This window comes from Alexandromys fortis, unplaced genomic scaffold (assembly GCF_014885135.2).
Source record: "Alexandromys fortis isolate MF-2015 unplaced genomic scaffold, M_Fortis_MF-2015_v1.1 scaffold_52, whole genome shotgun sequence".
Lineage (NCBI taxonomy): Eukaryota > Metazoa > Chordata > Mammalia > Rodentia > Cricetidae > Alexandromys > Alexandromys fortis.
In genome coordinates this window covers 6,705,702-6,721,748 of record NW_026067929.1, presented here as the reverse complement: position 1 = coordinate 6,721,748, position 16,047 = coordinate 6,705,702, and the positions used below count along the sequence as shown (strand labels likewise).

The 16,047-nt window shown below is 35.2% G+C and overlaps 1 protein-coding gene across 1 annotated transcript; it reads left to right on the top strand.

Annotated features, from left to right (window-relative positions):
* Positions 1-707: 707 nt before the first annotated feature.
* On the top strand, positions 708-6,286 carry LOC126503235 (40S ribosomal protein S26-like). Its single transcript, XM_050144779.1, has 2 exons — positions 708-741; positions 6,009-6,286. The coding sequence occupies exons 1-2, from the start codon at positions 708-710 to the stop codon at positions 6,218-6,220; spliced, it is 246 nt and encodes an 81-aa protein (XP_050000736.1). The 3' UTR covers positions 6,221-6,286.
* The last annotated feature ends 9,761 nt before the right edge of the window (positions 6,287-16,047 follow it).

Here is a 16,047-nt window from a genome sequence, read left to right as displayed (position 1 = left end):
TATGACCTCAAAAGAAGGTCAATATAGATTCTCTTATCGGGAGGGGTTTCCTTACCCTTCCTGGGCACACTTTTCCCTGTGGCATTTACATCTCAGTCTTTGTTGGCACAGGTGACAGAAGAGACACCCACAGTTGAAAAGCTTCAGTTAAGTAAATAAACTGCAGGAATTGTTCTTTATTGTTCTATTCCACAATTGCCTGAGGTGATATTTTGGGGCAGGTATAATTATGATTATCACCTAAGGAATGTATTGGGGCTTTTTATACTAAAAGAGAATGTGTGTGTGTGTGTTTGCCTATGTGTATGTGTGTTTGTGTGCATGTGTGTGTGTGTGTGTATAACATCTAGAAGATGTCTTAATGCTGAAATTACAAAAATAAAGTTTTCTAATTATACTAGGATCTAATTCATTGTGATCTAAGCTCCCAGAACTTTGCCTAGAGTTAGTCATATCCACAATTAGGATCCAATGAAGTAAGAAACTTTACTTCAGCCCTTGTAATAGCTGCCTAAAAGACATGGCTTATTCAGCTTGCTCTAGTGAGTAACATAACATAGGCTGGGTGACTGTAATAACACCAATTATAAACCAAGGACAAATAGAAAAGCAAATCCTCCTATCTGAACACTGCAGTGAACTGTATGAGACAAATGGCCCCAAAGAAAGTTGTCACGATATGAATTTCACTGATAGAACTGTCTACCATGGAAGCTAGCGGTGTGGGTCACAGCGACGAAGGTATAAAGAAGTGTAGGCTCTGTGATTGTAATCTAAATGCAAATCACAATTTAATTTCTTGAAAACAACATTAAATATAGGTTAATGTGGTTTCCTCATTACTGGTCCTCACCCAGAGTTATTACAGGCTTCTGAGCAGACCAGTCATCAAAAATAATTATGCTTTGCAGTGTCGTTTGAGATTAGGGTCATCTGGCTGATTTCAAGAAAGAAAATGCAATTCTTTTAGTTTTAACTATGACATGTGACATTGTGACAGAAGAATTTGCAAAATTCCAGACCAAACTCACAAAATGGACTTAAATACATATGAAGCAGAGTAAAACTTTTATAGAAGCTAGCTATTTCCCTACCATCATATTGAATAAAAATATTTAAAATAGAAAAGTAGGTATCTTAGTAGATGAGAAATTTCATTTACATGTTTAATATTAAAGTTACCCTACATGTAATTTCGTTGCTCTAGCAGGACTCCAGATGTGAGGCTGAAAATAGAATATGCAGTGGTAGGAAGAACGTGAGCCATATCCCAGTTCCTGGGCAGGTGCAGGAATCTTTTCCTTGCTACCTGCTGTCTCCTTCCTTCCTTCCTTCCTTCCTTCCTTCCTTCCTTCCTTCCTTCCTTCCTTCCTTCCTTCCCTCCCTCCCTCCCTCCCNTCTCTCTCTCTCTCTCTCTCTCTCTCTCTCTCTCCCTCTCCTCCTCCTTCTCCTCCTCCTCCTTCTTCTTCTTCTTCTTTCTTCTTTCTTCTTCTTTTACTTCTTCTTTGCCCCTCTCTGTGTCTCTCTCTTTCCTTCCTTCCATCCTTGTCCTGCATCATCTCTTTCTCTTCTTTTACCTTTTCTCCTTGTCTTCCTCCTGTATCTCTCCTTGATCTAGTTTCATACCATTTAGTTCCATTCCCTTCCTTCTATCTAGAACCCCTTCCCTTCCCTCTTTTTTCTTTCTTTCTTGCTTGCTTGCTTGCATTCTTGCTTTCGTGCTTGCTTGCTTGCTGGCTGGCTGGCTTGCTTGCTTTCTCCCTTCCTTCCTTCCTTCCTTCCTTCCTTCCTTCCTTCCTTCCTTCCTTCTTCCTTTCCTCCCTCCATCCTTTTTCTCTTTTCTTCCTTGTCCTGCATTCCTCCCTTCCTCCTCTTTTACCTCCTTTTCTTGTCTTCCTTCTGTATCTCTTCTTGATCTAGTTTTATAACATTAAGTTATATTCTCTCCATTCTATCTAGAATTCCTTCTTTCCCTCCCTCCCACTCTCCCTCCTTCCTTCCTTCCTTCCTTCCTTCCTTCCTTCCTTCCTTCCTTCTTTCCTTCCTTCCTTCTTTCCTTTTATCTTTTATTTATTGGCACTGGGTGCTAAGATTGGATCCACTGCTTTGAACTTGTCAATACTGTCAACTACCATGGAGTTGCGATCTCATCCACACTCTAATTTGAGCTTGAATTTTCCTACTTTGTAATTTGTGAGAATATTTTTGTGAAGAACGACTAGACTATTATGGAAAAATAAGGGCTAATTTAAAACTATTTGAGATGAATTGCTATTTCTGTAATTTGAATATTATGTTCAAAACCTTCAGTTCCCCTTTCTTCCATGTATCCTCACTGAGCTTCTTGTTGTCAAGCTCACTGACTTCATTGACTGACATCTCTAGTCTTATCTCCAACACTGGCAGCTTTCTCAGTCAGTGTGTTTATATTTTAACACACAAGTCTTTTAAAAAATAAAAGAGAATGGTCTTTCTGCCAATTACCCATTACTTTTATATGAATTATAACTTGTACTCTGTGGTCTTTAAAAGCTTTGTCTGAGTAAGGTTTCTTAGTTTATTCTTTGTGGGATTTACTATTTGCATTTATCATCTTCTTAGAGCTGTGTTGAGTCATTGTGTTGCTGTTAGTTGGTTATTTTTAATGATTATGAGGAGGAACTTAAAAGTTTCCTGTGTTTTTCGTTATCATAATTAATATTTTTGCTATTGTTGTTTTCCTGTATTGATGGGTATTGACCTCAGCATCTCAAATGTGATAAGTAGAGCTCTACTACTGAGTTACAATTCAGTCTCAGTGTTTTTTTTTTTTTTAGCAATGTAGACTAAAATATTCATTCTTAGCAACTATGATTAGCAAGACCTCTATCACAGGTACATATAACAGATGATATCATTAGGTGGTATTAAATCAGACATTGAAAATATTGGTATACTACGCTTTTTTAATTTTTAGTTATTTAAACGTCTATACTTCTCTCCCAGAGAAAAAATGCAAATCCCTTGGGAAGAGGGATCATTTTATGTTTGTCTTTTCAACATCCCAAATAACTATAAAAACTAAACATAACTCTCTTTACCTAAATATATTTTTAATTTCCTTTAAAATCTAAAACTATTTTCTATTATAAAACTGTGTATAAGTGTATCAAAGCTATTGGTTATGTAAAATAGCTTGTTATAAATTCTACATATATATTAAACAACTCTACATCTCATTATTGGTTTGACTTTAATAGCTCTTATTGAATGTTCTTCTTATCTTGAATAAAATATTGTATTATAATTCCCCATGTCAGTATTATTAATAAAGAATGTCTAGGATCATCATATTTCTTTTAAAATGTATTAAGCATGTTTAATTGTGGTCTGAAATACTGTATTTATTTATATGCTATCATGCTGAAGTAATTGAGCTTTGGCCTTCATATCTACAGCTTTCACAACCTCTATTAGCCTGTTTCCAAATGTCTGTATTATGTTTTTCAGTAGGACTGTCTTCAAGGGTTAATATAAAGTACATAGGACCATTTTGGTTCATAGATTTTACCAGATAATAATTTACTTCAAATGGTTGTTCTACTGAATACTAAGAACTTGGACAGTGTTCCCAACCTGATCTTATTATTTAATGTGTTGAAGGACTTGCTGAGATGGTTTCCAGCATGACGCAGAAGAAAAGCGAGGCGAATGGGCCTACTATATTGATTATTTTTTTCTATAGGCAATTTCTGAATGCTTCTTTTTAGATTTGTCTTTAAACCAGGTTTCAGCGTACATGACTAAATTGGAGAAGTGGTGAAAACATCTGGCCATGTCCTCAAGGGAAGTGATCAGTGCCACACAGAAATGAATGCTTGGCTTCTATTTTCTTATAAACTATAATGAAAAATAAATCTTTAAAGATAGTATATAATGTTTTATGACTTTTTTCTCCCTTTTATGTTTGTCTTTGTTTCTGTTCAATGTCATAGCAAGTCTCCTTGATTTCCAAGTTAGTATTAAACTTCAGCCAGTCAAGTAGCTGGGATTACAGGCAAATACCACGGCAAACAACCGAGCTCTATATTTTTAATTACTTTATCCATGCAATATTCCATTTCTGGAATTGATTCTCAGCTTATAAATTTGTACCTAAATATAACAAATTATATAAATTTTATTATATTTATGAAATAAAGATTCAAATATTTGGAATACATATTTGTTTGGAGGATAATACATAATAATTGCGTATAGATAAGATGATTTTGAATTTGTTAATATCCACTTTTATATTAATGACAAAATATTTCTTTAGAATCACCACTTCAATAAAAGAAAAAACTATTCAATATAAATCTCCATTCTTTATTTGCAAAATGGCATTGGCTTTACGTATTAACATTTTGTACATGATAAAATAGTCCTTTTGTTTAGTTTTATGCTTATTTTTTCTAAGACATCAACATGGTCTTATTTTTCATTACTGAAGCAAAGAGGAGATATTAAATGCAAAATATTGTATTTAAATGCAAATGCTACAACTGAATATAACAGAGGAAAATAGTATGCTATGGGATCACATGAATAGTCATTAAAACTGAACTTCTATCATTTAGAAATTCTTTTTGAGAAATTTAAACATGTGGGAATGTGCAAACATATCCATGAAATCTTTTCTCTCTCTCTCTCTCTCTCTCTCTCTCTCTCTCTCTCTCTCTCTCTCTCTCTCTCTCTGTGCATGTATACCCACTAACACTAAGAAAATGCCTTCATAGAAATGGCACATTAGCTGTCAGATATAAAGGACATCCAGCTTCACACTAAAATTCCTAGGCTACAATTTATTGCTCTTAAGATTTCAAACAAAAGACCCAAAATGTTGCTTTATTTTCAACCCATTAAACACAATGTTTTTTTTTTCAGAAATTTGTGAATATCACCGTGTTTTATATGTAGAGAAATTGTTCTGACAATTTGTATTTTTATTTTGCTTCCAGATCTAATGCTGTGTGTGTGTGTGTGTGTGTGTGTGTACAATTATGTAGTTATTCTCCTTAACTTTTTACCATTTAACCTTTTCCATGTAAGCCATTTTTTACCTCTCAAATTCATGGCCTCTATTTCTTTTCTTGTTGTATATCTATCTTCCTCTTTATCTCTCATCTATCTTTCATCTATCTATCTAAATATCTATCTATCACTCTTTTCTTATATAGTGGCTATTGTATGCATATAATTTCAGGAATGCCTACTTGGTATCAGAAAAGCAATTTTGAGGGTCTTCCTAGGAGAAAATTATTTCTTCTTCTCTCAACATTCCTTAGTTGTCTGTAGTTCTTTTAGGGTTGAGACCTTTTAAGATTCCCCCTCCATGTTATTATGCCTGCTGGTATCATCCTTGTTCACATCTTGATAAAGCAGTTATGTAGGTGAGACTTCATGAGTACACTTCTCTGGTGTTCACAGAAAATATAATATCACTGCACACTTTCTCTTCCTCTACATCATACTGTCATTCCATCTTCTCGTCTATGACACCTGAGTCTTGTATGCAGGAATTGTGTTGTGGATGTATTGGTTGAGGTTAGGCAATATGCAATCTCTTGTTCTCTATTTTTTTTTTTTTATCAATTGTGGTTTTCTGTAAGGGTCTCCATTTGGTAAAAGGAGATGTTTTTCTGGGTAGTAAGAATTATACAAGTCAGTGTATATAACTAACTGTTGACTGAGATGAACCTAGGATACACACAGGGTACACCATGAAAGACCTGACTATCAGCAACCCAATCCACTGTAAATAGTCTAGAGAACTACTCCTATATTCCCAAATATTGTTTATAAATGTTTGTTTATGTTTAAAGGGAGAAATGCTATAGAGATGGATACTTTGAACTAGTAATGGATCTTGCTTTATTGATACAAAATTAAGGTCAATTTTGTTATACTGTGTTTATGTATATTTCTGTTCTTTATTAAGGTATTGTGATTGTGTAGTTCATTTAAAAATGTAATATATATTTTAGAGGCGGCTGCCGTCAGGGACATATCCGAAGCAAGTGTTTTCGATGCCTATGTGCTCCCCAAACTCTATGTCAAGCTGCATTACTGTGTGAGCTGTGCCATTCATAGCAAGGTAGTCAGGAATCGATCCCGGGAAGCTCGGAAGGACCGAACGCCCCCACCACGATTTAGACCTGCTGGTGCTGCACCACGACCTCCACCAAAGCCCATGTAAAGTGGCTTCATAAAGATAGAAGAAAACACCTTGGAAAAATAAAATGGAACTTAAACTTTAAAAAAATGTAATATATAATTAAGAATATAGGTTAATAGATAATCATCTATAATACTCAAGCTTGTAATCATGTTCGTTACGTTTTCTAGATATACAGAGATCTATTTCAGTTAGATAGGTATTCAAATCTCAAATCTTTTTTATTGATTATTATTGAGCTCTATATTTTTCTCTGCTCCCTTCCCTGCTTCTCTCCTCCCATTCAAGCCTCTCCCAAGGTCTCTGTGCTCCCAATTTACTCAGGAGATCTTGTCTTTTTCTACTACATGTAGATTAGATCCATGTATGTCTCTCTTAGAGTACTCATTTTGTCTAGGTTTTCTGGGATTGTGATTTGTAGGCTTTTTTTTTTTTTGCTCTATGTTTAAAAAGAACTTATGAATGAGTACATATGATAGTTGTCTTTCTAGGTCTGGGTTACCCCACTCAAAATGATGTTTTCTAGCTCCATCCATTTGCCTACAAATTTCTAGATGTCATTATTTTTTTTTCTGCTGTGTAGTACTCCATTGTGTAAATGTACCACTTTTTTTTCCCCAAAAAACCCATTCTTTGGTTGAGGGGCATTTAGGTTGTTTTCAGATTCTGGCTATGGCAAACAATACTGCTATGAACATGCCCTTGTGGCATGGTTGATATATACCCAAAAGTGGTATTCCTGGGTCTTGAGGAATGTTGTTTCCTAATTTTCTGAGAAATCGTCACACTGATATTAAAGGAGGATACCAGCTTGCACTCCCACCAGCAATGCAGGAGTGTTCCCTTTACCCCACATCCTCTCCAGCATAAATTGTCATCAGTGTTTTTGATCTTGGCCATTCTTACTGGTATAAGATGGAATCTCAGAGTTGTTTTGATTTGCATTTCTCTGATGACTAAGGATATTGAGCATTTCCTTAAGTGTCTTTCAGCCATTTTAAATTCTTCTGTTTAGGTCTGTACCCCATTTATTATTGGATTATTTGTTCTTTTGATGACCAATTTCTTGAGTTCTTTGTATATTTTTGAGATTAGACCTCTGTTGGTGAAGATCTTTTCCCATTCTGTAGGCTGTCATTTTGTCTTGTTGACCATGTCCTTTACTTTATATAAGCTTTTCATTTTCAGGAGGTCCCATTTATTAATTGATTCTCTCAGTGTCTGTACTACTGGGGTTATATTTAGAAAGAGGTCTCCTGTGACAATGCATTCCAGCATATTTCCCACTTTCTCTTCTATGAAGTTCAGTGTCTCTATTTGGTACAAGGAGATGTTTTTCTGTGAATTGAGAACTATACAAATCTGCATATGTAAGTACAAATATGTAGAGTATAATTGAGAATTATGCTGGTTTTGTGTTTTTAATAATTTAGACAAATGTATATATCACCTTGTAATCATAGGTTTCAAACCTGTTAGTACGGGATATACTTAGATTTCTTGGAAGTTTACAGTAAGGGGAGAGTTCCAACATTTATGTGATATTGTGCCTACTAGACTGAACTGGATGCATGATTCAAAGATTTATTTTCATAGATCCACAGTGATGAATGCACTCTTAAATATTTTCAACTTATGAAAGAAGAATTCCTTCATTTATTTTTCCTTAAAGCACCATACAGTCTTTAGATTATTTCTCACAATTATTCCAATGTATAATAGTCTCATAAATCAAATACCCAGAATAGGGCAAGTTTTTCAGTGTAGTCTGACATCTATTCCCCAAAGACAATGAAGGATTATGTTTTGTGTATCCTCTTAGAACAGGGTTCCTCATTATCATGTCAGAAACACAAACTTTTAAACATTTTTAATAGTTACTATCCATATTTTTTGATAACTCTCATCTACAGCAGGCTACTCTGCAAAAATCAATCCCAGCTGGAGTGGAAATTATTTTTCTTTCTTTGATTTTCTTCTAGCCCAAGGGACTGAGTACTGCATTTGCTCTACACATTTTTGCTGAGTCCTTTATTTTGCTATTAAGGTGGGAACTGAGCTAGGAGGGCTAGTGCTCAGGTTGTGTAAGGCACAGGTTATATCTCAGGAATATTGACATGACATTTACCTTGGACCTGAGGTCCTATGGATGCGATTATGATCAAATTTCCCAGGATTACAAACCAGAAACGTTATACATCAGCTATCAAGAAGCCTGTAGGTGTGTAACAAGCTTCTCCTGTACTATAAATTACTATGATCTTTTAGAGTACTGAAATCTGATTTTATAACATCATATTGTTACAAAATCTTTTAGAGTCTGTTAACTTAGAATAAGTGTCATTTGATAATAAATAAGAAAGCCTCTTAGAGATAATTAACTAGAAGTTAATCATTAAGTTTCAACAGCCCATGAGCTAGGATTCTCATCAGTTAGCATCTTAGGCCCTGAGAATACCTCCTCCACCCAGCTCGTTGAAGCTGTCTCTGTGGTGTAGTGTAAGAACCAAAGTTACATTTTCAGTTTTAATTACTATGCCTAAGAGATCCATGAAACAAAAATGCCTTTGAGCTGCAGGCCTTATATAGTTCCTGAAATATCAGAGGCTATTATTTATGGGAGATAACAAGTCACGTGTTTTTCATTCTACTAAACAAACGTTTGACCCATGGGACCTAATTGTGCTTGATCACACATGGAGGTTTACAGGGTGCAGGTACTTCAAGATGTTTGCCCTTGATTAAAACTGATGAGAAATGCAATTAATTTTGGGTTTTCTTTTTTAAGCCCTTGCCATACTTGATTCTGGGCTGTTTCCCAGGAACCTGGGTATGGACCTGGGCAGAGCCCATCCTGCTAACCAGTATTTAATTAAGGTTAACTTCAAATTTTGATTTCAACCGTGGTAGTGGCCGTATTCTCGCTACTGGGGTTAACAGTACCCACCAATATATTTTAAATTTGCCTTGATTTATGACTGTCTTCATTCTGTAAAATTATAAAAACCTCATAAATCTGCTTCCACAATGGAACATGGAATTTGCAGCAATGCAAATTTGTGTTCCGAGGCCATGGTCACTCAAAGTGTCTCCAGAATAAACCCTCTTATGATGAGTGATAAACCACTTAGGATGAGTGCTGTAGTTTTTCTACGTTAGCATTTATGGCAGCCAACATGGGTGAACAATCTACTTCTCACAGGAGTAATCACATGAACAGAAGGCAGGTACCTCCCATAGACTCCCTGGGTCTAGGCTAGTTGGTGTTAATTCCTAGGGTGAATTGATGGTGAGTTTTTTGGGGGACTCTGGATGTCACTGTCTTGGTCAATGGTACATTTTGTTTATTCTGAGCTGGTTAAGAAAATCCTAGTGTGATATATAGGGTTTTTTGTCTGCTCTCATAAATATTTAAGGTATCTCATTTGTTTGCTTTCTCTCAGGTCTCTCAAGGATTTTGAATCCTGGTTATTGAGATGGTATTCACTAATTTATTTGATTTTGGTGCTTTCAAAGCATTTTTTCTTGTCATGATTTTAATTGATTTTGAAATATTTTGATTTATTTTCATTTGGCTTTTGTCTCCCAACATTCCTTCTCAAATGTACAGTGCTCCTGACTGTTGCTTCTTCTGTGACTTTACCAAGCCTGCAGTTTAGAAGTTTTTTAGATGCCTGGTTATTATGACACCAAAACCACAGGCACTTGTTCCCTGCCACAAGTGTGGAGGTGTCATAAGGAACTTCATTGGCTCATTCAGGAAGACATGTTCAATGGTTTAATCACCCAGTGTGGGAGTCCCCTTACATTTGCGTAAGTGTGCAAGATAATCATGAGACCTAGTGGGAAGAGGTTGCAGGGTAAAAGCTGAGAAAGTTTATCCCAAAAGGAACACACAAAACAGACTCAAAACACAGATTTCCTAGCTAACATTGACAAGAACTTTTCAGGAGAGAAAGAAAAAAGGAAAAAATATTATACATACAAACATACATACATACATATATGCGTACATGCATACATGTGAAATAAGTTTCCAAGAACAAAGAAATGTTTAGAGACAGACCACCATCAGTTACTATAGCTGGCATTAAGTCTGATAACCATTAGCTTTCAAGTATTTGGATAAACATGGAGATCTAAAGATAACTATCTCGAAGCTTGATTGTCTTTAAGACTTAATGATGTCCTACACAGCAGGGTTTTTTTTTGTTGTTGTTGTTTTATTTTATTATTTACCACCAACAGGCTTTAAAACATGCAAAGTATCAATGAACAACACCAACAACAAAGCCAGATAAAAAAATTGTTTTGTTTAATAAATAACAGTTTTAAAAATACCTGTGAGGTAAGTTGGATGCTAAAGAATTAATTAAGAGAAATCTCCCAGTTTATATCAGCTAAAGGTAAGACCTGGAGTAACTGTTGTTCTTCCCTTCTCTGACCCTGCTTCTTTTTTCTTTGTTATAGCTTTTCCTTAGACTCTCATTAAGATAAAGCTCATGAATGGTTGTTTAGAATGAATATGGTTGTAATTAAGTTATATTGATATAAAGATTATACAATTTTAAAATGTATTTAATATCCAGAGATAAAAATTTTAAGGATTGATCTTTTTCTTAGTATCCTTTCACTAAATGACCATTTAAAACCTATGATTAAGCATGTTTTCTTATTGGACAAAGCTTTTGCCTTTTAAAAATATAATTATTGCCTAAAGTATATGAAAGTCTGTTTAGAAAATGATACCCACATAAAATATTTCCACTAAAATACACAGTGATTGGAAAACCTGCCTTTATTGTAAGTGACTTTTACCTGTGACAACTAAAATTCAAAATTAGTTATAGTTTTCTTCAAAGCATAAAAAACATATGATTTCATCACCTAGAAGAAAAAGAACATGGCATCACACACTCCATCATGATTTAAAGATCAGGCCTGCATCTAGGTGTTTCTAACTCACTCCTACAAGGTCAGGCGCTTTCTCACACCACCTGAGAGCAGATTCACGTGCACTTGCCCTATGTACTCATCTTCAACACCACTTACGGTACACACCCCGTGCAGATAACTTTTTCTGATTTTTCATGTTTCTTATATAATTTTTTAATTAAATTTTGATTTGCACCTAGTATATTACTAAATAATGAAATAAGATTAGTCCTGGTTTTAGTGAAATTATAAATAAAAATATGATATCCTTTGATTGATTGTACCCCTTTTATGACTGTTTGCTTTCAAACAGATGTTCGAAAGATTGAAGTTCTCATTCCCATTGTCTTTATTAATATATTTTAATTATTCAATGTAATGTGTTCAAAACAAATTTAAATTAAACTCTCACTCCATTTACTCTGGCTAGAAAAACTCAAAGATTTTAGTTAATTCTTCTTACCAAATTATATAAAAGACATCAATGATGCTTTATACTTTAAATCTTGATGTTTATTAATACCTAAAATGTTCCGTATACAATTAGGATAAAAAATTAATTCAACAATATTTTAGTAATAAAAAAGAGACAACAACACATTAACTCCTTTAAATATTCCATTCAAATATGAGCAAGACAAATACAAACAATTGTAAATCAGGGAACTGTATAGTTAGTTAATCTCGCTGTGTGGTGGTGCTCGCCTTAAACCCAGCACCAGGAGGCAAAGGCAGACAGATCTCAGTGAGTTCAAGGCCAGCTTGGTCTACAGAGTGGAGTTCTAGGACAACAGAGAAACTCTGCTACACAGAGAAACCCTGTCTTAAGCCCCGCCCACCAAAAAATACAAAAAAAATTGTCTCACAAATTTTGATTATTTTACCTTTTTCTTTCATCTGTAATCTTCATTCTATTAGGCCAAAATACAAAATGCTCTTGTAATGTCAGATACAAAGAGACCATGTAATAATTCTGATCCAGATAATAAAGGTAACTAGTTCTAAGACCCTAGATTTTCTTCCTAATGGCTTTTATGAGCCGTTCTGCTCTCCCAGGACTACTGACTGTCCTGTTCTCTCTTCAGCCTCATCTCCATAAGAGCCTAGGAATAAGCCTCCTAGCCAGGAGCAACCTCACAGTATTCGATACATGGCTGCTGCATGCATAAAATGTGATGCTTGGCCAACAGGGAACCTGTGAGCAAATTCCTGGAGAGACGCTGTCTGCCTATGGACAAAACCTACTGGAAGAAGTCTGTGTCAGCAGAGACTGGTGTACACACTCGAATTTCATTACTGAGGAGAGACTGGAAATCTTTAGGTACAAATGCTAATTAATTTATCGCGGGATGTAAAACTACAGTTTCGTGAAACTGCCTCCACGCTGCAATGTGGAACTTTTGATAACCTAAATCTATGTTTCCAAGTATTGTCACTTAAAATGGCTCCAGAAAATTAAAACAAAAACAAAAACAAACAAAACAAAACAAACAAACAAAAAAAAACCTATTTCGTATTCCATGTAAGACGAGAGCTGTGGTATTTTTGAATCAACAGCCACATTCTTCACACCCAGTTAGGTACCTTCTCAATCAAGGCAGTACCTCCTCCCGAAACAGCTACCAACTGGGGACAAAACATTCAAATGCAGGGTCTATAGGGGACATTTACCACGGACTATATTTGAAGGGACACTAGTCCACTGGAACATGTGACTGGCAGGCGTTCCCTTTCTCTCCCATTGCCTCAGCCTAGCTAAAACCCTTCAGATTACATTGCTAAAGATAGCCCTGAAGGTCTATTCTCTTATTCCACCACTTCCTCCTCAGGCTGACTACCATGGTCCAAATATCAAAGTATTGAATCCAGCAATCTAAAGCCACCTTTGGTACATTTAATTAACATGCCCAATTAGAATTAAATGCCTTATACGAACATGGGGTTTCCCCCTTGTACCTTTATATAAACTTACATTTTCTTATGTCTCCTCTCTATTCAGAGACAGTCCTTTGTCCCTCTGGGAATAAATATGTCTGCCCACTTTTCCTTGTTCCCTTTCCCCCTATCATCTCCTTTCTTTTTCTCTTATTCCCTGACCTCTGTTTGTCTGGGGTAAACAAATATCCTTTGTGCTGAGAACTTGACCTTGAGAGTCCTATGCTGATACCTTTCCTTTCAATATTAAAATTGTGTTATTTTTGACTAAAACATAGTCAATACACTAGAGTAAAACTTCTGTTTTTCCCGCCCACTAAAAAAGAAACTTGATTTTTTTTTCTACTCTCAAAAATTTTAATATTAAATTTTGTAATAAAATTTGTGTCTTACTATTTTGAGTATGGTTGTGGTCAATATTCAATTTTCTTGTACAATATCTGTACAGCTTGTTTTTGGTCAACGTGTCACAGATCTGAACATGTCTGGGAAGAGGGAATTTTAATTGAGGAAATGTCTTTATAATATTGGCATTTAGACAAATCCGTGAAATCTTTTCTTAATTAGTTATTGATGCTGAAATGCCTAGAACATTATTGTTGATGTCATTTCCAGGCAGGTGTCCCTGGAGTACATAAGAATGCAGGGAGAGAAAGTCACGAGAAACAAGTTAATAAACAACATTCTCCCAGAGCTTCTGCTTACGGTCCTGCCTCCATGTTCCCATCCTGAGTTCCTTCCCTGCCTTCCCTCGGTGACAGAGACGGAGCTGAGTGTTGCGCAAGGAAGCAAACTGTTTCCTCCACAATTTGCTTTTGGTCATGGTGTTTTATCACAACAGAAACTTACCTAAGACAATATCTATTAACTTAGAACCATTCTTTGAAATGATTGTGTTTCTTCTTTCCACTATTTTATCAAATGGAAGAAATCAAGTCTCTTGTATCTGCATGTCTGTTTTTGTGAGTTTCACATCTTATCTTCCCTCAACGTGTTCGATCCATTCTCCGGTGTTAATTACTGTCGCTTTAACCACGGCTTAACTCCCGTCATTTTTCTTGTCCAAGTGGTTGCTTTCTAGTAAGAAAGCATGTGCTTTACATTTTAAATTTGTCCTTAGACATATTTTCCTGTTTTTTTCTTTTGAGACATGTTTGTAATTCAAGTTATTTTCATATCTTTATTTCATTATATAAGTTTTAATTGGTGCACTATAAACTCATTTTACTCTTTTAACATTTATTTTGCCTTATGGGCAATGGGAATAGGGTGGTTTTTTTTTTTGCAATTTTCTGTTGTGAGTTCTTCAGAGTAAATACAGTTCCCTTTTGATTTTGTGGCATTAATGAATCATGTAGATTTAGAATATTTGACTTAGTCTAAACCACTTGGGTCTTGAGTGTGCTCCTCACTTTAAACTCTGTGGGTAGTGTATACTCACAAGAATTCTCTGGAATCTCGGGTACACACTTTACTGTTGAGTCCTTTTAATGAGTCATTGGAAAGCACCTTGTGTTTAGGAAATTTCCTTACTGGACCCTGTTAAATGCAAAACATCTACTTTATTGGTTCCTCGGAGTTATTGGCATCTTTCATTACATATTTTAGTTTAATAGCTGGTGTTTTTTTTTCATGTTGCTTAGAAAAGGCTAGTTTAGCACAAGTGAGTATTTTCAGGCAGTGAATACACATTTTTCTAATCAATGACCACTTCTTTGTTATATTTTACTTCAACTTCTAATTTTGGAGGCGACTCAAATTGCATTGAGCTTGCTACGCCCTGTGCCCAATAATTTTACTATTTTGAGATGGCTACATAGTAATAAGTGGGTACTTGAATTTATCCACCGCTTTACACACAGCTGACTGACCATGCTCATTTCTCGGACTTGGCTTTCTTGCTTTCATGGAAAAAAATGCATGGATCACAGTCATTTAATTATTTTGGATGTTTCTATTTCGTTAATGAAGTTCAGCTTCTTCCACTAACTTCAAAGGAAACACTGGGGATGAAACAATGAAAGGGTTATATAAGGTAACACACAGAGAAGTCAAGCATTATTTCCTTGCTGCTGTGAGTACATCTCTCCATGATGACAATACAGCCTTAACCCCAAGGCTCTCTCTGGCATTTCACTTTTTCCCATCTTCAAAATCTCATGCTACTTTTGACTTTTTATTTTAAATTGTGTGGAGAATACTTGTCCATTAGTACAAGACAAATTGAAAAAAAGTTTAGTGTACTTATGTACAATTTTATAGTTTAATTAGCTTCAGGATATATGGCTATACTAAATGAATGCCAATACTTTTATTTTTGTCAAGAATGCTTTTTTATCCTGGTAAATTTTATAGTTATTAGCTTACATGTGTCAAGTAGTACAGCCAAATAGAAAATCTGCTATATTGGTGGCTTGGATGCTTTCTGAAAGTATCTTATATGGTATAAAGATATTTTGAATAGACATACTAACAAACAATATGACAATATCAAAACCAAAATATTATGAATAAAAATTCAAGGATGAATTTCAGGGTAGAAGAAGAAATATATAAAACACATGCTAATTATTTAATATAAAAATATTTTTGCTACAAACTTAAGCCAAGGTAATTTGTTATTTAGAAAGTAGATGTTTGATGATATAGTTTATTCAAGTATGTTTTGACTAACAGAGCACTGAAGCGATTTATACTCATGGGTATTTATAGAATGGGTTATTTCTATATTCACATTCTGAATGAGTCTCCTGAAGCACACTAGATTCCACAATGGCAAGAAAATGGAGGAATGCCACAGGCTTCAGGTGCCTGACTGTAGTATAGAGTGACATTTCCAAGTTCAGAAATCTAATTTCCATTGATCATATGATCATAGATCTGTCACTTCTGTCTTTTTTATCTTCTGTCCCTTCTCCCTGAGTTATTCACAATTCTAATCATGCTTGCTGATCTCACTGTAGAATGGGAAGATTAAT

Coding starts and splice junctions, on each gene's coding strand:
- LOC126503235 (XM_050144779.1), top strand. CDS start 708: ATGGAAGCTAGCGGTGTGGGTCACAGCGACGAAG. Junction 742..6,008: donor TGTGGGTCACAGCGACGAAG/GTATAAAGAAGT, acceptor TATATATTTTAG/AGGCGGCTGCCGTCAGGGAC.